Raw genomic sequence first — 27,459 nt, forward strand, 5'->3', positions numbered from 1 at the left:
GAAACAGTTCAGCATCTGTTCATCTCGTGCTCGGTTGCATGGGACCTATGGAGCAGTTTTTTGAGGTTATGGGAAGTCTCATCAGTCTTGCATAAAGATCCATTCTCTTTGTTGTGTTCTTGGTCTGACATGAGGCCAAAATCGCAAATATGGAGTTTTATACCGGGAGTGGTTCTATGGTCATTATGGAAGGCTAGGAACTCGATGGTTTCTGATGAGTGGAAACTGGACAATTCTACTCTTTTCTTCATTTGCAGATTTAGATTGGTTAAATGGTTTCTGGCTAAGCACCCGAACGTCATTATTCAGGTAGACTCCCTAGTGGGGGATCCTACTCTTGCAGACAAGCATCATACTACGGTCTTTAATAGGATGAAGGTTCAGGGTTGGCTTCCTCCACCGCTACATTTTTTTAAAGTTAACGTTGATGGGGCAGTCAGTGCGGACGGGCTGTTGGGGGAATTGGTGGCATTTTAAGAGATTCGGAAAGTAAAATTCTAGGGTTTTTATCGATTGCTGTTGGTCCAGGTCCTCCACCACTCGCTGAGCTGAAAGCCATTGAGAAAGGCATTGATTTCTCTCTAGTCGGAGTGGGCGATGAAGGGAAGGTTAATAATATAGAGTGATTGTAAATCAGCAGTGGATTGGATTTTGCTGCCGACTACATCTCATTTTTTTAGATCGATGATTCAGAAGATTGTTTCCTTAGTCTCGGAGAGGGAGATTATTGTTAGACACATACCGAGGAGCTGTAATTGTGAGGTTGATACTCTGGCTAAACAGGGGATTGGATGATTAATTTTGTTGCTTTAGAGGTTTTTCAGTAGTTGGTGGCCTATTGAGGGTTTGGGGCTAAGATAGTTTTGTTGTTTAAGGGTGGTCTGGTCGTTTTGGTGGTTTTGATTTTATGTTCTGTAATTTTTAAGGTTTTGTTAAGTATGTCTTCTGGTTGTATCTTATGTACTTTGTCTATGATTAATAAAATCCTAAGACACTTTTTTCCTCCTTCCGCTGTTTAAGGAGCTTTTCTAAAAGCTCCATTAATCAAGAAGAGGTTTTTTAATGAGGCCTAAAATTCTTATAAAAAACAACCTGCAAGAAATTGATGCTGCTATTACACATCTACAGGATAACATTATTATATACATGTGATATTGTAGCAAGAAACTTCATAAATAGAATGTTTAAACTTACGACATCTCTTTTAACTTCTTCAATCTCCCCTTGGTTTGATACATTGAATTTCTCAGCATAATATCTTTCTTTGTATCCTGGTTCCCCTAATTTAATCTGGGAAAAAAGTTAAATAATTACAATACAAGAAATCTATAACCAAAACCACCATAAATTTTCTCAATTGCCCAATGAGGGCTTGCACCAGATTCACCTTTCAATAGCTTCCTCCACTTTTCTAGCTTATGGATTATAAGACCAACAGTGGGGACAGGTTAAACTCTCAGATGAATGGATGCCAGAAAAAGTTTACAGAATAAAATTCAACAAAACTCACAGCAAACACACTCAAGGAACTTGTAACCAAAAGATTTCAAAGCTCGTCAACAGAACTATAGCTATCACCTAATTCAAATCACTTTAAGCTTTAAGTGTAAGGTAGTTTAATAACCCCCAAATCATGACATTATTAACATTTAATATCTTATTTGATTCTACAATCCAAGCAATTCAATCTGTATTAAACCTTCCATTTTACAACTCAGGTCTGTAATTTAAAACAAATTGAGACCTTATCTACAACAGGTGCCTGTGCCTCCTCAGAGCCTTCTCCTCTTGCTTTAAGCTTCATTTGCTCATTATTCTCGTATGCCTGAAAACCAGTCATCCACCGAGTTAAATAAAAAATCTAGGGCCATTAGAGAACTTTATATGAAAGCAAAAAACTGAAGAGGTGAATAATAAACCACCAATGATTCACATTAGATTTCATAAAATGCCAAATTCAATGAACTTCAGCATTTATTAATGTACTATTAACACTTGGAAGATATATTCCTCTTTGCCTTCAAGAGATGTCCTATACACTTCTATAAGTATCATTCGATAAATGATTTTTTCAAGATGTTAGGCATGTTGTTGTTCTTGGTTGCATTCAAGTTTAAATGTCCACATTTTCCTGTATATATCTCTAGTTGCTGGGAAGGAACAATAAATCATTCAAACTTAGGTCCACATTGTCTCCCTCCTTTTAAGCAAACAACTATTTCTAATCAATGCTACATCATCAACAAAAAAAATACAAGATAAAGAAGATTGTACTTGAATCAAAGCATGCAAAACCTCTAGTGCATTGCTTCATGAGAAACAGGGTATTTAATTACTACAGAAAACACCAAATCATATAGCATCAAATTAATCATCATACAGAAATACATATGACAAACTTAATAGAACCACCAAAATTTTATGTCCTGGCTCTCAACTAGACAAGATGCAAATAATTTATCAAAGCACGGAAGATGCGACTCACCTTCTGTATACGAGTCCTCTTCTGAAAGATTTGATCTTCATAAACAGAAACAGATTGAATAAAACATTCCACTCTATCTAACAAAACCTGTACTTGCAAAAGGATTGATATTAGCAACTATAAGAAACATCAGTTCTGCCTAACTTCTAATTGAGAAAGAAATTAAAAATAACAATGCTCCCTAATCTCGAGCAACAAATTACATTCTCCCAGGATAAATGAATATGTATATATAAACATATAAAGACTCATAGTGTCAGCATGTACTTTATCTATTTTGCTTTATTGAACATCACAGAATATATTCAACCGATTACTTAAAGTTAGTTGTTTAATACTGGTTTAGTGCCCTTAAGTAAACACAAGCTCTTGGTAACAATACTAGCCATTTAATCATGTGAATGGCTTTGTAGAGGGAAAATAAACCAAATCCTCTCGACATAGTTAATCTTGAAATTGCCAATGATCTAGGGACAGAGTACTGATTTTATCCACATATAATGTACAATGCAGACTAGCCCACCCAAAAATAAAGAAAAAGGAAAGATGGGATAGGCTATAAAATAGATCTGACTTGGACTGGAGATAGAATTCATTCCTTCTCTTCATTAGATGAGCAACAATTTTGAGGATAAACAGGCAAAATGGAAATCATTATTCTCCTTCAATCCACCAATAATACATGACAAATAATAGTAGGTTCTCCACTCCAACTGTTTTTACAGGGGTATAAAAACTCTAGTTGACGACTTGACATTTTATGGATAATTTTTCATTTGTCATCTTATAGTGATCTATTAAAGACTTGGTAGATGCATAGGAAAATGGAAAATTTACCTCACCCGCATCAGTAAGATAACCACCTATAGAAGCAAATTCCTTTCTATATACTTGCATCAGGAGATTTATAGCACCCTGAAATAGCAGGATATTCATATTTTTTTATAAGAGTTGGAGGTCTCGTCAAAAGCAGGATATTCATATGAAGCGTAATAATATAGAGAAACAAAAATCAAGATGTAAAACTATGGTAATTGCATACCTCCCTGATTTCTAATGTTGGCATATGTGGAAGGAAGTCATTACCAACAAAGAAACATAAAAAAACAAAATCATCCACAATTCGTTCAAAGTTTATCTCAAAGGGAGGGTTGGGGATCTCCAAATCGTATTGCAGATATTCTCGCAACACCCATATGTTAAGAAACTGTTGACACAATGAATTAAATCAGCACTGTATAAGCCGAAATGCAATCAGGAAGGGGAATTGTACTTGTAAGGCCTAAATGAAGTGTTTTAACTTCTAAACCTGATATTTCTTCTTGTGAATTGGTGTATCATCCACAGCATTCCCTTCTCCATTTCCATTATCTTGCTTGCCATGACACTCGGCTGCCAGATGACCAACTTGACCACATAGAAAACATTTTTCTTGTTGCCCAGGAAGAGTGATCACCTGTACAGAAAAGGTAAATGAATTAACCAGTCACTAAAATAAATTATAGGAAACCAAGAATGGGATTAAGTAAATGAGGCACCAACCTCTCTTAAAATTGAAAAGTGAACCTCATGGGTGGCTAAGGACAACATGATCAAATCAGCATCCTGATTATGACAAACCAAGTCATAAATTAAAATCACAATTGAAATATTTAGAGAGAAAATTAGAAGAATCAGGAATAGTAGGAATTTGGGTTAGTTTGAAATGCACTCTCACCAGACCATACAAACAGTGTCGTGTGTTTGGATTGAACCCAGGAAGGTTACGTTGTAACCTGATGTATGACATGATCTTGTGTTCTCCCTCTCCAGGAACGTTTGAATCAGAAAGAATAACCTAGATTTAGAGAGAAAAAAGCCAAAGAATATAGTAAAATACACAGAAAGGATTACTCCACTTTGCAAGGAATTATCCAATCTCTGAAGCTAGAAAGGGATAATGTCCTTCACACCTTTGTAGTCCGCCAGCCAGGATTACGATTCAACCTAGATTGTATGTAATACTGAAGTGCTACAGACAAAACAGCCATAAATGGAGTGCCAGGAGTTATAACATTAGAGTCACATGTTTCAGGTTTTTCCATAGGGGACAAAGCTTTCCTCTCGGCCTCAAACTCTTCCCTCAATCTCTCTTCTTCAGCTGCCTAAGAGAACATAAACAACCAAAAGATAAATCAACTGAATTGGATAATCTGGATCCATTAAATAATGCCAATACTTACAGCCTCGGCAGCATCTTTTGCAGCTCTGAAGCGCCGAGTACGTTGTTGATTCATTTTAGCTCTAGGTGCAACGCCATCTGCAAAATTTTAAAATATGCATGATTTAATCAAAGAAAAAAATAATAAAAAGTCAATAGAAAATTGACTAAGCATGTAATAACTCTTACCAATTGCCATATACATAAGCTTTCTAGGACGAACCAATGAATAAAGATGGTCAATATAGTCAAAGATAGATTTAAAAACATCATCATAAGTGGCAGGTGCAGGCTGTATGCACAATAATAAACCGTCATTAATGAACAATATCCAGTAAAGAGCAAGGTCAAGCCAAAAATAGAAACAAGTTGACCCAAAAAAGGTGATGCACCAATTATCAAGATTGTGTTAAGAAATGGAAGCAATCTAACCATACACAGCATGTATATCACATTCAAGAAAATACTTTTTGAGGCTTGGTGATCCATACCATACTAACAAAGGAAAGCAAAATGTGACTAACTGGCACACACACAAAAAAGGGGGGGAGAATGAAGAGTCAAGACCAATGACCATTGATACTTTGTTAGAGTGCTCAACTCTTGGTTCTGGTGGACCACAGGTTAATCCCTCATGGCCTAAAGCACCAGAATCTGTGTGCAAGTGTGTGTTTGTATTCGATATAAATTGTTTGCACATATGACCGCCAAAATCATACTAACAAAACACCGATAAGCAACGTACCGCTTGATTACCTGCAAAATCACATTACTTGCTTCCATGAACAAAACATTTTGGTACACTTTTCGAGATGACCATACCAAAAACAATATTCTATGCAAAATCTAATCCTAGGATCATACTTCACTTCAGAAAACAACATAATATTACCTAATTACGTTTACTCAACGGTAACATACCAAAAAGCAAATTTCCAAACTGTTCATAATCCATAAATCTAAAAAAAATCAACGAAAAAGTACATTACAGCCTTTCAAACAATTTCAAATCCACAGCTAAACCACTTACAATCATTGAAGTAAACAAAAAAAAGTTCCAAATTAAGATAAATTCTACAGGTACTATTTACAAATTTACCTTGCCATCCGGGTGAAAACAAGGGTGAATAATCCCGTTCATATCGAGATAAAGATTATCGAATTCGAGGCCGTTAGGGTTAGCCTTAGAGACGTCAACTGGTATTTGATTTCCCTTAGCGTCTTCTCTCGGTTCTTCCTCGATCACATCCGCGATCGATTGCGGGTACCGATCCGCTAACCACCTGTAAAACGCTGGAACTCCCATCGCCGGCGCGGTAACGATGAGGGATTTAAAATTCGGATATAAAAGAGGGGTCTGGGGAGTTGAAAGAGGGTAATGAAAAGAGAGAGAGTTTGAGATCTGGGAGAAAGGCGGTGAAATTGTACGGTGAGGATAGCCATATTTTATAGGTTTGAATGAAATGACTATAGTGACCTTTTGAATTCGGTGGGAATTCGGGGCACTGGGCGATTATAATCTGTTTATCCCATTTCTAAATAATTGATAATATATCCATCGAATTCCTCAACAAAAAAATATATATATATATATATATATCGGACTACACGATGCCCGGATTATTTACAAGAATATTTAGATAAAAATATTAGGGGTAAGAAATAAGTTTATTTAAGATATAAGTTCACATTTAAATTTTGAGTTTTATCTGAATTATTTTCTAAAATCATGTACTATAATATTTTATAATTAATTTCACATAAAATTGAAGTTCATAAATATTAAAAAGTATGAAATAAATTTTTCCAATATTCAAGTTGAAACCGAATTCGAATCTCCACCTAACGTCATATCAATGGATGACATAAACTTTCTCTCTCTGACAGGTACAGTTAAGCAAGAAATTATATAAATTGGGGGAAATGGTTTTATTAGCCCATACAACATTTTCATTTTCCTATTGACAAGGGCAGCAGGCACTAACCCACGAGATTGTCTCAGGGATTCATCTACGAAGGAATTTTCACGTTTCTCAATTCAGAAAGGGTAAAAGTCTTTGAAGCTTCTTTTTCCTAGCTTATCTATCATATTCTATAAGACTCTGCTTGCAAAACACAGTCTTTCTTCAGAGTTACTTTAACATCTGCAAAATTATAGTTTTTAATTATTTATTTTAGCTTATCTATCATTTTTCACTCAAAGATTCTGCTGGGGGAAAAGTACTTCCTTTCTTTGGAAAAAAAAGTTGTAATCTGGAAATTTTGGTACTTTAAAATCTGTAAAACTTTAGTTTTTGTTTGTGTTTTTAAGGTTGGATTTATGGTTTTTATTGGTTACTTTTGTTATTTTTCACGTTTCTATGTATGGGTTTTTTGTTTGGATACTGTAACACTTGGGAATTATTATTTTTCTTCCTCATCCTGTTTTGTACCTCCGTTTTAGATTAATCCAAATATTTTCAAGTCTCATTAATCGCTATTACTCTTAAATTATTTAAGTTGTATCAATTCTCCATTAGTTTAGTTTGTTTTGCTTAACAATTTGGATCTGAGATGCTTGTGCAGTTACTTGAGAAGAAATGGGAGACAAGAATTTAATTGCCAAAGATGTCACTGAAGTAAGCCAATGACCGTCTTCGTTAATAAATTTATTTTCATTTAATTTAAGAAAACTATTGCTAACCTTGTTTTGATATAAAAAGTTGATCGGTAAAACACCACTGGTATATCTGAACAACATTGTCGATGGATGTGTCGCACCCATTGCTGCTAAGTTGGAGGCAATGGAACCCTGCTCCAGTGTCAAGGACAGGTATTAAACTACATGCACTTCGCCATTCAAGTTGTGTCAGATAGTATGTTAAACAATATTTTATCATTAATGATGCTATTATACCGCATTCAGTCATGTTGGACTGAGTTTATAATCTTTGATGAGATGTAAACCCTTCTTTGAGCTGCAGGATCGGATATAGTATGATTGCGGATGCAGAGGAGAAGGGTCTCATTACACCGGGCAAGGTTGGTATTTGGGTATTTCTATCTTTTAGACAATTATGGAATGGAACTTTTATGCCAACGTTAGATCACCTTTCCTTTGCAAGTAAAATCATGAATCGACTTCTCTAGTCTGTCATGCCTCTATTAACTATGTTAGGCCTTATTGCTGGAAAATGTTTTTTAAGTTTTCCATACCCAAATAGAGTTATAGTTTTTTTCATTTTAATATTTGTAGTTAAATATGCTAATGATTATCCAAACTTGTTGCAACATGAAGCTTCATTGAAATAGCAGTTTCAATATATGATTACTTAGCCTCTAGTGTAAGTGTTAAATACAAGTATGTGTCACGGGTATGTTCAAATTTATACAAGATTTTTAATATATTTGGAGGGCCATATTCCCATACCCATATCCGTAAATGTGTTGGATACGGATTCTTCAAGAAAACTGAAGATTGGGGATGATAACATAGGTTTCATATAACTCTTCAAAGTTTCTACCAGATTATACTATTGTCACTGTGCCATAAGATGGAATTATGCGTTGTCGTCAACTTGAAAAGTGTTTCTGTTGAAGTCCCTAGGCCTTTCATGCTATGTTACATGGACTCGGGTGTAACTGTCGAGCATCAGTGCATTTGTGACGCAGATATGCATTGGGCACAGATGTTGGACATGGGTACTTTAAGAAAAATGAAGAGTCGTAGCAGCATAGCTTCTATTTTTGTTTCTTTTGATTCTATATCTGAACATTTTTATGTGAAAAAGTAGGGTTGTTTCGATATTATCGTTCCGTGTAGTTCTGAGTAATAAACTTAACGGAGAAGATTTAACTTGACGTAATTTCCTTTTTTCCTATATGCTAAAGAGTGTCCTGATCGAGCCAACCAGTGGTAATACCGGAATAGGATTGGCATTCATGGCAGCTGCTAAGGGTTACAGACTCATAATTGCAATGCCTTCTTCAATGAGTTTAGAAAGGAGAATGGTCCTCCGAGCTTTTGGAGCTGAGCTAGTTCTTACAGATCCAGCTCGGGGTATGAAAGGGGCAGTTCAGAAAGCTGAAGAAATTCATGCACAAACGCCTAATTCTTACATTCTTCAGCAATTTGAAAACCCTGCCAACCCAAAGGTATCATTTTGAAACATTTTCCATGCATATTTTGGTTGTTAGAATCTAGGAGGGTGTCATAATCTGATTCTTCTTTCCTGATTTAGATACATTATGATACAACTGGACCAGAGATATGGAAAGGCACTGGAGGGAAGATAGATACACTTGTCTCCGGTCGTGGTTAGATTTTTTTTATGCTCAATTAGAGGAAATAAATTTTGACTTCAATTAGTAAATCATGTTTATACATGAGTGTCCTATTGTATTGCTTATATTGCCCCTTATCTTTTTTGTTCAGGTCGTTGGTGTTAAACTAGTTGAAAGTGCAGTGCTTTCCGGAGGGAAACCTGGTAAGTTGTAATGTTACAGTGCTTCATTTCCACATCGTTCTTCGTAATGCATTCCATTGTTTTCTACAATCTTTAACATCTAGCTGAGTAGTAGATAGGATCTATGTTACTCTGACTCGGGTGTGAGTATCATCACGGGTATATTCTTTTTCAAGATTTCCATGTATTTTCCTGTAATAACCAGCATTCTAATGTTGTCTTTAGTCTCTTAGCTCTGGCATTGTTAACTGAAACTTGTTTCCTTTTGTTCCTTATGCTAACGTTGAATTTTATAACAAAGATCTACCTATTGATGAACTGATGCATTTTTAATGTTCAAGGTCCACACAAGATCCAGGGAATCGGTGTTGGCTTCATTCCTGGTGTCTTAGATGTCAATTTACTCGATGACATTGTTCAAGTAAGTCTCAGTTGTACTTCTTTATTACGAATGATTATGTTTCGGTCAGTGTGGGATATAAATGCTATTTTATGTGGAAACGTGAAGAACTTGCATTCTTCTTATACCATAATATACAACCTGTTTTCTTATCATCTAGGATCAATACATATTATATGCTGTTATATGTAGGCATGTAAATGAGCTTTCATTTTTTCGATGCCATAATTCATTACCGGTTTTTGTTACTTTGACAATATGTTAATCTGAATCTGGTGTGTGTTGAATATAAGTATTTATCCCATAAAAAATGTATTTCATTTTTTTCTGTGTTTCATGTATTTGGACAATCTGTTGAACAATGTTTTGATATAACAGTTTAAGGCAAAATGTTTTTGGACTTGAATTGAATTTGCAAAATGTTTTTGGATTTGAATTGAATTTATTCAAAGTTTTCAAAATGTTTCAAAAATAATTCAAAGTCCATTAAATTCGGATTTGAGCAAAAATGCTAAAGGGTGTCAAAGTGCATCCATGCATCCCTGCAGTGCATCCATGCATCTGCACTAATGCATCGATGCATCAGGCAATGCATCCATGCATCCAAACATCGAATGCAATTAGTGCATCGATGCATCCTTGCCATGCATTGATGCATCCTTTCCATGCTTCCATGCATCCTTCCATGCATCAAGGCTGCAACGGCTAGTAACGACTAGTTTATTTGAATTTAATGAAGGGGTATCGATGCACCTTGATCATGCATCGATGCATCATGTTATGGGCAGCCTTTTGTAGTAGAAAAATCATCCCCAAACGACTCCAAAACATCCCCAACGGCTATATACAACATCAAACACATTCCAAGCTATAAATACAAGTTAAGGACAATTGAAGAAGCAAGAGAACAACTATCCAAGTAATCAAACACAAGATAAGAGTTTTTCATTCTTATTTCATCTTTTTCTTGTAAATATTTTGTTCTCAATCTTGTAAACCTCTACCTTAGAGAGGTTTTCTTGTTTACATTTCTTATCCTTTTATAAAGGGGAAAGGTTCTAGCTAATCTCGTGTAAAAGCTAGGGAAAGGTTCTAGTTTAGCCCGGAAAAACTAGGGGGTTTGTAAGGTTACTCTTTATCCTCAAAAGAAAGAACAAATTAGTGAATTTGTTGGAAAATCCTTGGTGAGGAGCTAAGGTAGTGGACGTAGACTTTGATTGAAAAAGTCGAACCACTATAAATCGCTGTGCAATTCTCTATCTTTCAATCTCCTTACTCCCTAAACACAAAATCGTTCTGACCCCTCTTTGCAAATCGTTTCGGTTGTCGTTTCGAGCTTCCGAAAATCCCAACAATTGGTATCAGAGCCTAACTCGTTAAGAAGGTTTAACCACCTTGAGACGATCCTAGAAGAAGCTCTACCAATTCCCGACGCAACCGACAAAGAAATGACTTTTTCCTCTGGTGCTTATTATCTTGAAGAATATCCTATTATGGATTTACAACCGGTCAACAAGTCACCCTTCTTCAATGGAGCAAATTATGCACATTGGAAGAATAAGATGATATACTTCATTAAATCATACAATCTAGGAGCTTGGTACTCAATCATGGACGGTTACTCCTCTTCACCCGGCAAGTACAACGATTGGAGTAGAGAAGAGCAGAAAAATTTTCAGCGTAATTCTAAGGTATACATATTCTATTTTGTGCTTTAGGCCCAAATGAATATGGAAGAGTCTCATCTTGTTCCAGTGCCAAAGAGATTTGGGATAAGCTCCAAGTCACTCATGAAGGAACTGACGAAGTGAGAGAATCAAAGAAAAGTCTTCTCAACCATAGCTACGAGAACTTCAAGATGAAACCCAATGAAGACATCAAAGCTATGACGAATAGATTTTCCGTGATTGTCAACGGTCTCAAGATATATGGAAAAGCAATCCCTAATGAGAAGCTTGTGAGGAAGGTGATTTACTCTCTTCCAAATAAGTGGCAATCGAAGAAGACGACCATTATCGAAGCTAAAAACCTAAAGTCTCTCACTCTCGAAGAGCTAATTGGTTCCCTTCTCACTCATGAGATGATGGTGAAGGAAGATGAAGAAAGGGAAGAGAAGAAAAAGGTAGGCATTACCTTCAAATCCACCAATGAAAGCTATCAAGAATCAAGTGATGAGGTGGATGAAGAAGACGATGAATAAGAAGAAGAGATGGTCAAGCTCTTGAAGGAACTCAAAAGATTCATGATTTCTAAGAAAGTAAAACATGAATCAACCAAGAAGAAGAGTCCTCCGGTGTGCTTCAATTGTCAAAGAAAAGGGCATGTCAAATATGAATGTCCTCTTCTAAAGAAAAAGGGGAAGAAGGCATTTGTTGAATCTTGGAGTGATGAAGATGATTCCAATGATGAAGATGAAGTAGTCAACCTATGCTTCATGACCACTCATGAAGAAGTTGAGGTATCTTCTAACTCAAATGAATTTAATTCATTTACTTTTGATGAGTTACAAGATGCTTATAATAGGTTGTATTTGGGATTTGAGACCATGAATTCCAAATATACGAAATTAATTTCAAAACTCAAAATTAAAGATAATTTGATTTTGAAAGCAAAAGTTGATCTTGAAAATCAAAATGAAATTTTGAAAAATGATTTAGAGCTTTCAAAAATCAAAATAAATGATTTAGAAAAGAAAAATTTTGAGTTAGAAGTTAAGCTTGAAGGCTTAACAAAAGAAAAAAAATTAATTTCTAAAAATAACCTATTATGTGTAAAAATGGCAAAATGCTCACATTGCCATTTTCATGGTCATTTGGAACATACTTGTCCTTTGAAGAAAGGAAAATATTTTAAAATTAGACAAGTATGGATTCCGAAAGGAACAAGGGGCATTGAAACTAACGTTCAAGGATCCAAAGCAATTTGGATACCAAAATCAAAATAAATGTCTTTTGTAGGTGTGTGGGAGCAATTGTGATGAAAATGATGATATTCAAGATGTTCTAGCCACACTTGAAAAAGGAATGGGTAACCTCTAAGCTTAATGCTTTTAATTTTGGTTATTTGGTTGCTCATTTGATTTTAAGCATGCATGAGTTTTGGTTTTAAATGATTATGCATCATTGTTTTAATCTCATGTATGTTGAAAAGATGATTATCATTAACATTTTAAAGTTATATTAATTTTTGAGAATTTTTAGTTCATCATAATGAATTTTGGTCAAAATTGGTTTTAAATGCTAATGATATCTATCTAACAATTGATATCAAATTTCAAAATACTTTGATTTTATAAATTTTAATTTTTGGCCTAAATTTGAATGTTTATGCATGTGGTCTAAATGAAAATGTTGTCTCTCTAGCAATTGATATCAAAATTTTCAAAATGCATAACATTTTTGGAAAACTTTATGCAAATGCACTTAATTTTAACAATTGATATTAATATCAAATTTCAACAATTGGTATTGCATAAAGTATTTTAGATTTGGATATATTGAATTTCATGTGCCTCTAACATGTTTGTTATTCTTTGTAGAAATTCAATATTTTGTTTAAGTGTCATGAACTTAAAAGCTTAATTTTGTTTGGAATATTATTATTAAGGGGGAGCTTTAATTTTTTTTTTAAATGATTTTTAAATGACAAATTTACTACTTACTCTCCAAAGTTATTTTGAACTTCAAATATTGAATTATTTTTGATATAACAAAAAGGGGGAGAAGTTTGGTTTGAAAAATTCAATTTCTTAATGAAAAAGGGGAGTTTAACATTTTCATATATCTTCCAACAATTGATATCTTTTTCATTAAACATTTTATTAAGGGGGAGTTTTGCCAAAAACAATTTTTCAAATGTTTTGTTATATCAAAAAAAGGGGAGATTGTTGAACAATGTTTTGATATAACAATTTAACGCAAAATGTTTTTGGACTTGAATTGAATTTGCAAAATGTTTTTGGATTTGAATTGAATTTATTCAAAGTTTTCAAAAGGTTTCAAAAATAATTCAAAGTCCATTAAATTCGGATTTGAGCAAAAATGCTAAAGGGTGTCAAAGTGCATCCATGCATCCCTGCAGTGCATCCATGCATCCCTGCAGTGCATCCATGCATCCCTGTAGTGCATCCATGCATCTGCACTAATACATCGATGCATCAGGCAATGCATCCATGCATCCAAACATCGAATGCAATTAGTGCATCGATGCATCCTTGCCATGCATCGATGCATCCTGCCATGCATCCTGCCATGCATCCATGCATCAAGGCTGCAACGGCTAGTTTATTTGAATTTAATGAAGGGGTATCGATGCACCTTGATCATGCATCGATGCATCATGTTTTGAGCAGCCTTTTTGAGTAGAAAAATCATCTCCAAACGACTCCAAAACATCCCCAACGGCTATATACAACATCAAACACATTCAAAGCTATAAATACAAGTTAAGGACACTTGAAGAAGCAAGAGAACAACTATCTAAGTAATCAAACACAAGAGAAGAGTTTTTCATTCTTATTTCATCTTTCTCTTGTAAATATTTTGTTCTTGTGAGCTCAATCTTGTAAACACATACCTTAGAGAGGTTTTCTTGTTTACATTTCTTATCCTTTTGTAAAGGTGAAAGGTTCTAGCTAATCCCGTGTAAAAGCTAGGGAAAGGTTCTAGTTTAGCCCGAAAAAACTAGGGGGTTTGTAAGGTTACTCTTTATCCTCAAAAGAAAGAACAAATTAGTGAATTTGTTGGAAAATCCTTGGTGAGGAGCTAAGGTAGTAGACGTAGACTTTGATTGAGAAAGTCGAATCACTATAAATCGTTGTGCAATTCTCTATCTTTTAATCTCCTTACTCCCTAAACACAAAACCGTTCCGACCCCTCTTTGCAAATCGTTCCGGTTGTCGTTTCGAGCTTCCGAAAATCCAACACAATCCTTTGAAGGTCATATTTGCATGCCTATGTCCAAATATGTGTCGGACACTATTACTTCAGCAAAAATGAAGAGTTGGAGTAGAATAGATTCCTCCTACTAGGGTTTATATATATATATTAGAGGATTATAGTGAAAGAAATATGATCATATTTGACATTTATGAGCATAAGCTGTCTTCGTTTGTAGCTTTTCTTCCACACACACATATTGCTATCGTTAGTTGTTGTAATGATTATTACTTGTATGACGACAGATATCAAGTAAAGAAGCTATTAAAACTGCAAAGCAACTTGCCTTGAAAGAAGGATTGTTGGTAAGTTTCTTCACTTTAAGTGATATTAACTTGATTAGGAAATCAATAGCCTTGAAAGTATTAACCCGTAATCTGAATTCACAATTTTCTTCTGACTCGTTCTGTGGTTTTCGTAATTGATAATTATTTGGAATACGTATTACATGTCGGTATATCGTCCGGTGCTGCTGCTGCAATTCAGATAGCTAGGAAGCCAGAGAATGCCGGGAAACTCATTGTTGTAAGTCTTTATTTGTTTATTTCTGAAGTCTATCCTGCATTATTTTGTCTAAGCATGCCATTGAAGGCAATACAGGCATATAACATGATAAGATACTTTCCTAGTTTCGGGTACCCCAAAGCTAAGCTGAAGCTGCTCTAATCATTTGCATTTAGAACATAAACAGGTGGTCTTCCCTAGCTTCGGAGAGCGTTATCTCTCTACTGTGCTATTCGAGCCTGTGAAGCGTGAAGCGGAAAACATGGTTTTCGAGCCTTGAAATGTATCAAATCCTAGCTTCAAAGATATTGATGACTATATGATATGATGGAGATGAGAAATTAGTTGTCGAGCGGCATGTCAATATTTCGTATGATGGATTCTCAAAATTGCTAGTTTAGTTTTATACTGGTAGAATAAGGAATGTTGTGCGAACAAGGGTAGTGAAGCCCCCTCTGTTGTGAGGTTAAACAGAAAAACAAATCATGTTTAAATGCATCATGAATACTTTTCGAGATTTAATAAAATTCGGACTTTCAATTACGAACCCTTAAAGGCCCTCATTTGTTGATAGGATAAACATAGTAGAATTGTCAAGGATACAAAAATTGAAGTGCTCCTCGAGGATATAACCAAATGGTATAATCTAATGAAGCCAGCAAAAAAATATTCATAATTGATATAGGATGGGGGTCCTCGCGAACGCAGGCCCCCACTACCACAAATTATGACGTAGCCTCTCGGCCTCTCCCACTAAGGGGAGACCTTAAACAGGCACCCCTCCCAAGTGCAATGGAAGTCACATATCTAGGCAATGAACCTTGATGGTCGTCCATTGACCCGGTCCAAGTGGTCCATGCATGTATTTCCTCGGTGTGGGACATTGCCTTAGTATAAAAAATCTCTTCACTCAAACTACTAATTGTTTTTCCCTTCACTTACGATTCCATGATCTGCCTATATTCACTTGGACGCCAAGGTAAATCCTTAATCCTTGGTTTAACCAAAAATATTAATCAAAGAATCCATTAAGACTATCCAAATCTTTGAATTTTGAACCTAAACAGGTGGTCTTCCTTAACTCGGTTTTCAAACAGCACACCAAAATTTCCAATGGAAGCTTCTCTTTTTCTCGAGTTATCAGAAAACACTAAAATAATAAGGTAGCTTTGCTGTGTTAGATTTTCTACTCAGATTAGAGCAAGGTGATATCTACCATCTGGCCATGGTATGGAAGCTTCTTTGTTTGTTGCAAGATTAAACAAAACAAAAAAAAAATATTTCAATGAACAGTTTTCAGCCCAAAGTTTATCGGTAATAGTTTTGCTCTGACTAGCCGTGCAGAATTAGACAGTACCTTTGAGAAGTAGTAGTAAACAGTTCGAATTGAAACCTCCCTCTATTTGTGAAGATGAAAACTGAAGTGGGGACAATCAATTGTGTTATCAATATCATTTCTTTCAGGTATGGCAGAGAATCTTTTACCAACCTCGTAAACTAGATGAAAGTCTGCAAACTGGTAATGTGAATTACAACCGGCAAGCAAACCCAGGCCTCTTGTAGAAGACGAATTGAAGACGAAATTATCTAATCGACAAAAATCATAACGCTAGATTGAAATTAATTAAACATTGTTTACAGAGAAGCGATATAAATAACAGACTACTCAAATATGATTTATACTGAAATTGGACGGGGGCTGCGCGAACGCAAGCCCCCACTGCCACAAATTATGACGTAGGCTCTCCTACTTTGAGGAGACCTTAAGCAAACGCCCCTCCCAAGTGCAATGGAAGTCGTTTACCTAGGCCATGGACCTTGATGATCACCCATTGACCCCGTCCAGGTAAGTATTTTGTACAGGTGCTAGTTGCTTCTTATTTATAAGACCACGGTCCTTCTCCTTTCGTGTACTTCATCAGTGTGGGATTAGTGCTTCAGCATGAAGCAGACAGTCCCTTTTGGCGACTGCTACTGCTGAATTGCGCCAAATGGGTTTTGGTCCTTTTGGACAGGGATCAGAATTTCGCGTCACGGATGAGGAGCGATTCGAAGTGGGGGGTTTTGTTGGAGTCAGGCGTGACGGATTTGGTACAGGGAAAGTCGAGTTTGGGGCGCTTGGGTTTATGTTTCCTTGGTTTTGTTTATGAGTAAAGAGGTGAAGGAATATGGATTTGGGAATTTAGGGATAAAGAGGGGTTTTGCAAGGAAGAAGAGAATGCAACCCTTTTGGGGGGGGGGGGGGTTCTAATTGCATTGAAGCTCGACCGCGACCCCCACATCATCATCCGAAGGAAGTAGGTTTTATGGACTAACGAAAGGAATGTAGGCTGGTGAAAAAAGTGTAAACTCAAATCAATTGGTTTGATCGAGTACTCGAGATGCTTAAGTTTTAACCATCCTTACAGCCTTGAAAGGCCTATTCTCGTGCATCTTATGTTCTTCTTGGGTTGTCGATGAGGGTAATGTCAAGGCATAAAGACAAGCTAGAGTCAGTTACCCACTAGTGGATGTTGGCATGAGAGATTTATGGGCTACTGGTTGGCTACATGATCGAATTTGAGTTGTCACAACATGTTTTTCACATGATACGTGCTTAAGCCTTCCTTCCAACAAGATTCAACAAGGTTATTTTGCATGAGAGCTTATTATACTGGGAGAACAACTTTTTCACCATCGGAAATGGCTACAAAAATGCATCATTGGTTAATTCGAATGACGACTTGTGATATATTTTGGTGTTGCTGGCTTTATTTTCAGGTGTTTCAGCTGTTTTTATAGGTTATAAGAGTCTTGAAAACTATGTACAAATTTAATCAAAACGAATTTTTTTTTCTTTATAACGTCTCTATTACGAGATATAAGAGACTTATCATCAATAGTTCCAAAGTCGCAAAGTTTATTATTAATTTTATTAGTTGTTGGAGGGGGCCGCACAAATACTAGCCCCCAACTACCACAAATTATGACGTACACTCTCGACAAATGGAAGATGTTAGGCTGATGCACCTCAATAATGTGCAATAGAGGCCGCCAACCTAGGCCATAGGCATCTCTGATCGCCCATTGACCCCGTCCAGGTATGTAAGGGGTACAGTTTATATTTTTTCATATTTATATCACTAACCTTCCCTCCATATTGTTTACCTTTCCAATGTGGGATGCTGGCAAACATGGCTTCGCAGTTTTCAAATCAAACGGCCAAATAACTGGCTTTTTTTTGGGAAGTTGAGGTCTGCAAAATGAACTAACCGGTTACAAATTTGATTTCTAATGTAAATTCATACAAGTTCCAATCATCTCTGTTGAGAAAAAGAATAATTTATTTGGAAATTTGGGTTATGGCTATACCTAAAAAGGTGGTTTCCTGGACATGTTTCGGCATCGAACTTTACTTGTTTTAGAAATTTAGATGACAAAACTGCTGACTAGTTTTATCATTAGTTTAAGAGATGACAAAACTTCAGTTTTATCATTTCTGCAATATACAATGAAGTTCCACAAAAACTGCAATTCAGACATTCAATGAATTCTGTCTATGTGCTGTTGCTCTGATGAAGGGTTTAACTTGAGCAACATACGGTTTCTTTAATGGCATGTGAGATCAAAACTGTCAAGCTTAGTGTCATTGGACTTTCATATCTGCAAAAGCTCATATCTCATGATGCAGTTGCCCCTTCAGTTCTCAATGAGATACTCCCCACTTTAAGAGATGTAAATTGATGGCTGTATTTGACATGCACAATATGTTCATCTTCAACATAAGTTTTTTAGTGAAAAATGATTTTTTTTCAATATGTTGTTCTTTGCAGCATGCTGAAATGTCAGACGCGAGTGTTCAATTAAAGACTTTATAGAATATATTAAAAATATTTCAGTCAGTTGCATCCTCAAAGTGAGGTAAACAATGCTCATGTGTTTGTTTTTATTGTCTGAAACTAGTTTGTGCATTGTGTTTATTGAAGTCTGCAAATAGTCTGACTGAAGTTCATTGAACAAGAATATTTTTAAGTGAAGAATAAGCAAGCTTTGGAGTATTTTGCAACTAATTCGATGCATTCTGTAGTGAATTATTAGATCATGCATCGAATATAGGTGCATAGTTTTAAGGTATGGTGTCGATGTGAATATTTTAAGTATACATTGGGTCAATGTCTATTGGCTAGCTTGAGTAGCAACCAAAAAAAAAACAAATAGAGAAAATGGTTTTGCATTGAAATGGTTCTTTGTTTACTGTTTCGTCCAGGAGAATATGGCTCAAGCTCTTGGAATCTGTCTTTCAACTTCTTGAAAGCAACCGATCTTCTAACAGTGTTCGAAAGTAAGTTGCCCTGTATATCAAGAATATTATGAGCAACCTCTCTCTTATATGCTTCGTATCTTGTAGTGATGTTTCCATATTTTCTGATTAAGCTTATACATTTCGTTAATTTTTTTTTCCAGCACTGCTGCTGCTACCTTCAGGCAAGCGTTAGCTTTGGTTTGTGACTCCTTGTTGATTTTCTCCCAGCAGAAAAGTTTGGTATCCGTAAACTTGTAACTATTTCATGGTTTCTTGATTCATGAATTTTAATTACCGTTAATGATGTCCGTTGCATACTTTGGTTTGTGAGTGGCAGGAATTGAGTGGAGTGTTGACAATGATGCTAGAAATGCAGCAGTGCTGGTTGCTAGTGAGGCACATGCTATTTTAATTTGTGTGCCATTTAAGTTCCTTTCCAGTTCCAATTTTTATTTGCTAAGATTTCCAAGAAATGCAACTTATTTGTGCAGGGTCAGGGTGGAAATCTATGCTTGGAACATTTTCAACGGTAGCAAGGGGGTTTCTCTTGCTGCAACAATTGGTAATACAATTGGAACTGGAAAGGAACTTTAAATGCTGTTATATACTCACTATACCATAAACTGATTTACTTGTCAGGGTAACTTGCCGATGGCTTACCTGGTTTCAGTACTCGATGTGTATGAAGTTCTTCAAAAAACACCAACCTACATTGGTAATATAATTCAGAAACAAGTCTTGGTAATGCATTATCTTACATTTTTATCTCTTTTGAATTGATTTACAAAAAGAAATAAAAATGCATGGACACGTTATCCATGTGAACTATACAATTCATATCACCTGGTTAATGGATACTCCTTACTCGCAGCAAATAAAACAACGTAATCAACTTGCGAATCTTTCGTCTTATTCGTATGTATTTCAAGTGATATTTTCCATGTGATAGATGGATATGGTTCATTTGGCAATCTTGTCGTTGAGCCTAGCAGCTGTGGCCACAGTAGCTGCCACACCCGCCGGATGTGTAGTGAGCGTTGGATCATTACTCATCTCTGCAACCTTCACCCCTTCTGCGTCACCTTTTGTTGCTGCCTTATCTGATTGCAACTTCTCCGTTGCGTTCTGCATTTCAATTAAATCAAATATTGCACCCAACCCATAATGGTACATGATAACCGCGAAAAATATTGTAGTAAAAGACTGCTATTTTCTATTATAATCAACCTGCGATACCTACAATTATTATATCTTATTTTTTTTTAGATTGGTACTGCTACTGCTGCTTTTACTTACTGATAGGATATCTCTTAACTTGGTCTTCTCCTCTTCTGTAGTTGCCTGGGCATTGAGATTGGCAGCAGACTGAGCTGCGGCGCCAACACCTACGGGAATTATGGTGGTACGACCTGTGGCTCTCACTCATGCCGCCTGTATTGCGGCTGCATCACTCCAATCTACCGGCTTCTTCCCTGCTGTAAGAGCGGTTGCTTCAAGTGCTTCTCCGATCGTAATTGGACTTACGGGACCTCCAGCACCACCACTCTGTCCAGAAGCTGAGTAAGTCCCCGATGACAAAGGAGCTACCTGGCTATGTTGTCCGGTAACCTGCTCATCACATTGGGAAAAAAATCAACAAAATAAGTCCTAAATTTTAAATATTTATTGTAACACCCCCAACCCGTATCCGACCCGTATACGAGTCATGGGTGTCACATTAACTTTTCAAAACATTTACTTGTATAAAATAAAGAGTAATTGAAAACTTTTATAACATATAAATGACTAACTTACATCAAATACATTTACATTATTGTAAAAAAAACCGATCAGAGGATGCATAATTCACTTATTCATCTACATATAACTTATTCAAAACGTTTACAAAACTATTCAGAGCTTATACAATATATTCTTTTGAATACATGCCAACTAGAACTTTATATACAAAAAGACATATTATTCACTCCTTTTCTGATCTGACATTCTGTAAGGAGAACTGATCTGTCTTGCTCCACCTTGCTCTTTACTCTTCTCGAAACCTACGTGTAAATCACTTACACGCTTAGTCGATGACTTAGTGAGGCAAATAAACATATAATGTAAACTATAACTTGTAATCATGCATGAACAATTACTGCTACCATAGCATACCCAAACATATATCGGTTCATCCATCAAATCCATACATGCATATAATTATCTTCATTCTCATCATTATCATTTTATTATCATTCATATTTCTATTCTCTTGTTCATATGATTTATTATGTTCATATCATATATCTTATAACATATACAATAATCACTAACACACAGATATCCTGTCATATCATTCATATCCCAAAACATACATATCCCATACATTGTATTCAATATCATCTCTTATTAACCCATGTACACATGTGAGAACTGTAGATATATAAGTCTATTGAGGTTGTGCACTATGCTGTCACCACAGCTCGTATAATTCCCACTAGGGGCGCGTAGAATTTGTCCCGAAGGACCACGTAGATGTCCCAAAGGACTACAAATAACACATAAGTCCCGAAGGACCACTATGTCCCGAATGACCACTATGTCCCGAAGGACCGCGTAGACCCTCGACTCTTGGCATGCGAACTATACCTCTAGCTCTCAATACACATAACATGAGCATTTTCACTTATATCATTTCACATATACACTTTCATATCACATGTTCATATAAGCTCATAGCTTCTTTCACATATATATGTAGACATATAGCTTCTTTTCATGTAATTTATATCACTTTTCATATAATTCACATGTTCACATATCTCTTTTCATATTCTCATAGGATCACATAGCTCATATATATGTCACATAGCACATACTTCTCATAGACATATAAAAACATAGATCCTCATCATATAACTTCTATTACATATTCTCTTGTTATTACATAAGTCATTATTATTTACCTAGTTTATGATCATATAACTTATATCACAGAGTCACATCATTACAAAGAAAAGAACATAACAATACATATTCGCAAACTAACGACTACTAACTATACTTATTTTCATGCATTCATAAAAACTAGAACATGGAAATAGACTCATCGCAAGTCTAATTTCCATATAATCATATACTATAATCATATGCACTCACCTTAGCCTTGTTTGCTTTGAATCAATCCTAATTCTTTGATTGTTTCGGAACAAGCTTTCCTTCTATATCTACATTGTAATACATTAATACTTATCAGTATACTAATTGATATATTCTAAACTATCACTTCTTAGGCTAAAAGAAAGGCTAATTTCATCTCTTAATGAAGGTATGTATCGATGCACTACACCATATATTGATGCATCCCTTGACGGGTGCATCGATGCACTATCTATGCATCGGTGCATAAATCTCATTTGATGTTTGTATTATAAGCAGGTGCATCGATGCACTAATTGCATTCGATGTTCATTTATTTGAGAGTGCATCGATACACATTGAAGATGCATCGATGCACACAACCCATAAATTCCATTTCAAGCACGAAATCCACTATCTTTTCATCTCAACTCTTCATCTTTCTCCTCCTTTAATATTCCTAACTTTAATACACATATTTACACTCATTCTTACTCAATAATCACTTCTTTAACCTCCAAATCATATCCTTTATATGACATTCAAGAATCATACGCAAATATCAACATGTTCTAAATCTCATCCTAACACTTTCTATTCCTTATTTAGATTGATGACAAGTCAAATCCAACTTCCAATTCTAATTATTAACTCTATAACAAAATTTCATTCAAAAACTCATAATCTTTAATCTCTTCTAATTCCTTCATCTTTTGATTTTAAGATAACTTAAGCTTTCCTTAAGCTTAGTTATCATCTAATAATCATAAACCCATCTTAAATTTAACAAGAAACTAACTAACCAGAAACTCACCTTTGTTTTGGGTTCTCGCGCATGAAGGAAAAAGAAGAGAAAGAGAACTCTGGAAGCTTGTAGATTTCTCTTCCCTTCCACGTGATTAATATATAACCTTTCTTTAATTTAATTATTTCCCTTACAAAAGACCCTTATGCCCTTCACTATATCTAATAATTACTTACCTCTTTCAGGTAATATTTCCAAATAAATCATTAAACTATTCCATTCTTCTACTTTAGTCACCAAGTTCTGAAATTTTACAATTTAGTCACTAACCCATAGATTGGGATGTTACAAATCTCCCCTCCTTTTAAGAAAATTCGTCCTCGAATTTTCATTGCACACATTGATAAGAACATATCTTCTAATGTTCTTATATTGTTTCCATTACTTAATCTTTCATTCCTTTAGTTCTTCAACTACCTTTTTCCCTTATATATTCATCCACTGTTACTTATCATATAAACAATAACCTCTATTCTCATCACTCCATATCATTAATCCATCTATTTCTTCATTATCCTCAAATTACCTTATAAAAATACCAAACTTTAAATCTTCTTCAAATGTGATTAAACATATACTTTATATAATCAAAGCAATCTTCGTAACTCTTATAATCCGTATGAATTGCCCAAAATTCTTGTTCTTATACAAAATCCTTATCTTCTTTTCCAAATCTTATAACTCTATCACCTTTAATATTACAACTAATTAATAACAACTACTCAATTTAGGGCACAAGCCCTAATTAACCAATCATATACATCCGACCTTTCATCATTTCTTAATCATCGTCTGTACTTCAATACACATGATCTTTTCATATTACTTTACGCGCTTTTCTCATTTCTATATCAAACTTATACTCAATACTTCTTGTATAACCCTTATCATATCTAATGTTGTAAACTCTATTTTTTCCTTATTCCATTACTTTCCATAAATCAGAATATCCTTATAACATCGATCATGTCTTTTCTTTCATACTTCCTTATCTTCGCTCAAACATAAGAATCATTATTTCCTTCACTATATCACATTCATATAATCAACACAATTTTCATCATGTAATCTTGTTAGTCAACGCTAACTCTTTCTTCTAACGTACCAACCCTTATCATATCCATACTCTTGCTTATACACCATACTATTTCTTTATTTCAAATCCATAACTCTGATTTCATTCAATTTATAAACGTATCACTGATGCACTTATTGTTGAACTCTTCTACAATTCTAACCACATCATTTGATCTTTTAACGTTCTTATGGTGACATTTGTCCACCATACTCTAGCTTTCTCTCATAATAAAGAAACTTCTCAATTTAACTTCTCCACTTTGGAGAAATAAAAACCATCTAACATCATCTTCATATCATTTATTCAAAGGTCTGTAACAACATAACCTTTCTCAAATTCACCCTTGAACTCAGGTGCTCTTAACTCTTTTAACTATTTCTATACATTCAATCAACATCATGAAACATTTTCTAATCTTATACAAGCATTCCCTGAGGCTTTCGCTCTTCTCCCTGCCTGGCCAGGGTAGGTGAATTGCTATCACCATCAGATTGTCCCCTATCGATTCACTTCGATAATTTTTATAATCAATTTCTACTATATCATACAAATCTTATTCTATTAGCAAGACATCATACTTCTTACATTATCATATCAGAAATTTTCACTTTGAGTTGGCATGTACACGTTTTTAAACCTCATTTAACTTCGGTTTAAGCCTAGAATCGGCTAAACCTTAGCTCTGATACCATTAAATGTAACACCCCCAACCCGAATCCGACCCGAATACGAGTACGGGGTGTCACATTAACTTTTCAAAACATTTACTTGTATAAAATAAAGAGTAATTTAAAACTTTTATAACATATAAATGACTAACTAACATCAAATACATTTACTTTATTGTAAAAAAAAACCGATCAGAGCATGCATAATTCACTTATTCATCTACATATAACTTATTCAAAGCATTTACAAAACTATTCAGAGCTTATACAATATATTCTTTTGAATACATGCCAACTAGAACTTTATATACAAAAAGACATATTATTCACCCATTTTCTGATCTGACATTCTGTAAGGAGAACAGATCTGTCTTGCTCCACCTTGCTCTTTACTCTTCTCGAAACCTACATATAAATCACTTACACGCTAACTCGATGACTTAGTGAGGCAAATAAACATATAATGTAAACTATAACTTGTAATCATGCATGAACAATTACTGCTACCATAACATACCCAAACATATATCGGTTCATCCATCAAATCCATACATGCATATAATTATCTTCATTCCCATCATTATCATTTTATTATCATTCATATTTCTATTCTCTTGTTCATATGATTTATTATGTTCATATCATATATCTTATAACATATACAATAATCACTAACACACAGATATCCTGTCATATCATTCATATCCCAAAACATACATATCTCATACATTATATTCAATATCATCTCTTATTAGCCCATGTACACATGTGAGAACTGTAGATATATGAGTCTATTGAGGTTGTGCACTATGCTGTCACCACAGCTCGTATAATTCCCACTATAGGCACGTAGAATTTGTCCCAAAGGACCATGTAGATGTCCCAAAGGACTACATATAACACATATGTCCCAAAGGACCACTATGTCCCGAAGGACCGCGTAGACCCTCGACTCTTGGCATGCGAACTATACCTCTAGCTCTCAATACACATAACATGGGCATTTTCACTTATATCATTTCACATATACACTTTCATATCACATGCTCCTATAAGCTCATAGCTTCTTTCACATATACATGTAGACATATAGCTTATTTTCATGTAATTTATATCACTTTTCATATAATTCACATGTTCACATATCTCTTTTCATATTCTCATAGGATCACATAGCTCATATATATGTCACATAGAACATAATTCTCATAGACATATAAAAACATAGATCCTCATCACATAACTTCTATTACATGTTCATATAATCATTTATATCTATACCACATAACTTATAACACTTTCTCTTGTTATTACATAAGTCATTATTATTTACATAGTTTATGATCATATAACTTATATCACAGAGTCACATCATCACATAGAAAAGAACATAACAATACATATTCACATACTAACGACTACCAACTATACTTATTTTCATGCATTCATAAAAATTAGAACATGGAAATAGACTCATCGTAAGTCTAATTTCCATATAATCATATACTATAATCATATGCACTCACCTTAGCCTTGTTTGCTTTGAATCAATCCTAATCCTTCGATTATTTCGGAACAAGCTTTCCTTCTATATCTACATAGTAATACATTAATATTTATCAGTATACTAATTGATATATTCTAAACTATCACTTCTTAGGCTAAGAGAAAGGCTAATTTCATCTCTTAATGAAGGTATGTATCCGACGCACTACACCATATATCGATGCATCCCTTGATGGGTGCATCGATGTACTATCTATGCATCGGTGCATAAATCCCATTCGATGTTTGTATTATAAGCAGGTGCATCGATGCACTCCTTATGCATCGATGCACTAATTGCATTTGATGTTCATTTATTTTGAGAGTGCATCGATACACATTGAAGATGCATCGATGCACACAACCCAGAAATTCCATTTCAAGCACGAAATTCACTCTTTTTTCATCTCAACTCTTCATCTTTCCCCTCCTTTAATATTCCTAACTTTCATACACATATTTACACTCATTCTTACTCAATAATCACTTCTTTAACCTCCAAATCATATCCTTTATATGGCATTCAAGAATCATACGCAAATATCAACATGTTCTAAATCTCATCTTAACACTTCCTATTCCTTATTTAGATTGATGACAAGTCAAATCCAACTTCCAATTCTAATTATTAACTCTATAACAAAATTTCATTCAAAAAACTCACAATCTTTAATCTCTTCTAATTCCTTCATCTTTTGATTTTAAGATAACTTAAGCTTTCCTTAAGCTTAGTTATCATCTAATAATCATAAACCCATCTTAAATTTAACAAGAAACTAACTAACCAGAAACTCACCTTTGTTTTGGGTTCTCACGCATGAAGGAAAAAGAAGAGAAAGAGAACTCTGGAAGCTTGTAGATTTCTCTTCCCTTCCACGTGGTTAATATATAACCTTTCTTTAATTTAATTATTTCCCTTACAAAAAACCCTTTTGTCCTTCACTTCATCTAATAATTACTTACCTCTTTAAGGTAATATTTCCAAATAAATCA

At 35.0% G+C, this 27,459-nt stretch overlaps 2 protein-coding genes, 3 non-coding genes and 1 pseudogene across 5 annotated transcripts in view; 1 reads left to right on the forward strand and 5 right to left on the reverse strand.

Moving 5' to 3' along the window:
- The window catches only part of LOC120128951 (5'-3' exoribonuclease 4-like), a 15,348-nt gene extending 9,256 nt beyond the window's left edge, over nucleotides 1–6,092 (reverse strand). The window contains exons 1-12 of the mRNA XM_039146553.1: nucleotides 5,785–6,092; nucleotides 4,875–4,977; nucleotides 4,708–4,784; nucleotides 4,438–4,629; nucleotides 4,203–4,322; nucleotides 4,028–4,090; nucleotides 3,795–3,941; nucleotides 3,528–3,692; nucleotides 3,323–3,400; nucleotides 2,486–2,572; nucleotides 1,745–1,825; nucleotides 1,195–1,290 (exon numbers count right to left, since the gene is read on the reverse strand). Coding sequence (XP_039002484.1) covers nucleotides 1,195–1,290; nucleotides 1,745–1,825; nucleotides 2,486–2,572; nucleotides 3,323–3,400; nucleotides 3,528–3,692; nucleotides 3,795–3,941; nucleotides 4,028–4,090; nucleotides 4,203–4,322; nucleotides 4,438–4,629; nucleotides 4,708–4,784; nucleotides 4,875–4,977; nucleotides 5,785–5,991 — 1,416 coding nt within the window. The 5' untranslated portion in view covers nucleotides 5,992–6,092. The remainder of the gene's footprint in view (nucleotides 1–1,194; nucleotides 1,291–1,744; nucleotides 1,826–2,485; nucleotides 2,573–3,322; nucleotides 3,401–3,527; nucleotides 3,693–3,794; nucleotides 3,942–4,027; nucleotides 4,091–4,202; nucleotides 4,323–4,437; nucleotides 4,630–4,707; nucleotides 4,785–4,874; nucleotides 4,978–5,784) is intronic.
- Nucleotides 6,093–7,168: 1,076 nt separating this feature from the next.
- On the forward strand, nucleotides 7,169–15,321 carry LOC120128759 (annotated as a pseudogene).
- Nucleotides 15,322–15,658: 337 nt separating this feature from the next.
- On the reverse strand, nucleotides 15,659–15,828 carry LOC120129064. Its single transcript, XR_005516693.1, has one exon. It is a non-coding gene; the product is annotated as a U1 spliceosomal RNA (small nuclear RNA).
- An 835-nt stretch (nucleotides 15,829–16,663) lies between these two features.
- LOC120129062 lies at nucleotides 16,664–16,825 on the reverse strand. Its single transcript, XR_005516691.1, has one exon. It is a non-coding gene; the product is annotated as a U1 spliceosomal RNA (small nuclear RNA).
- A 1,070-nt stretch (nucleotides 16,826–17,895) lies between these two features.
- On the reverse strand, nucleotides 17,896–18,059 carry LOC120129063. Its single transcript, XR_005516692.1, has one exon. It is a non-coding gene; the product is annotated as a U1 spliceosomal RNA (small nuclear RNA).
- A 2,154-nt stretch (nucleotides 18,060–20,213) lies between these two features.
- LOC120128678 (late embryogenesis abundant protein 47-like) lies at nucleotides 20,214–20,960 on the reverse strand. Its single transcript, XM_039146313.1, has 3 exons — nucleotides 20,946–20,960; nucleotides 20,682–20,861; nucleotides 20,214–20,378 (listed from the first exon to the last, which is right to left on the reverse strand). The coding sequence occupies exons 1-3, from the start codon at nucleotides 20,958–20,960 to the stop codon at nucleotides 20,214–20,216; spliced, it is 360 nt and encodes a 119-aa protein (XP_039002244.1).
- Between the last annotated feature and the right edge of the window lie 6,499 nt (nucleotides 20,961–27,459).

This window comes from Hibiscus syriacus, unplaced genomic scaffold (genome assembly GCF_006381635.1).
Source record: "Hibiscus syriacus cultivar Baekdansim isolate YM2019G1 unplaced genomic scaffold, ASM638163v2 tig00110482_pilon, whole genome shotgun sequence".
Taxonomy (NCBI): Eukaryota; Viridiplantae; Streptophyta; class Magnoliopsida; order Malvales; family Malvaceae; genus Hibiscus; species Hibiscus syriacus.

What these genes read in the sequence shown, in the direction of transcription:
- LOC120128678 (XM_039146313.1), bottom strand. An exon ending in ATGCAGCCGCAATACAGGCG is followed by an intron (nt 20,379 to 20,681) that starts GCATGAGTGAGA and finishes ATTGAAATGCAG; the next exon opens with AACGCAACGGAGAAGTTGCA.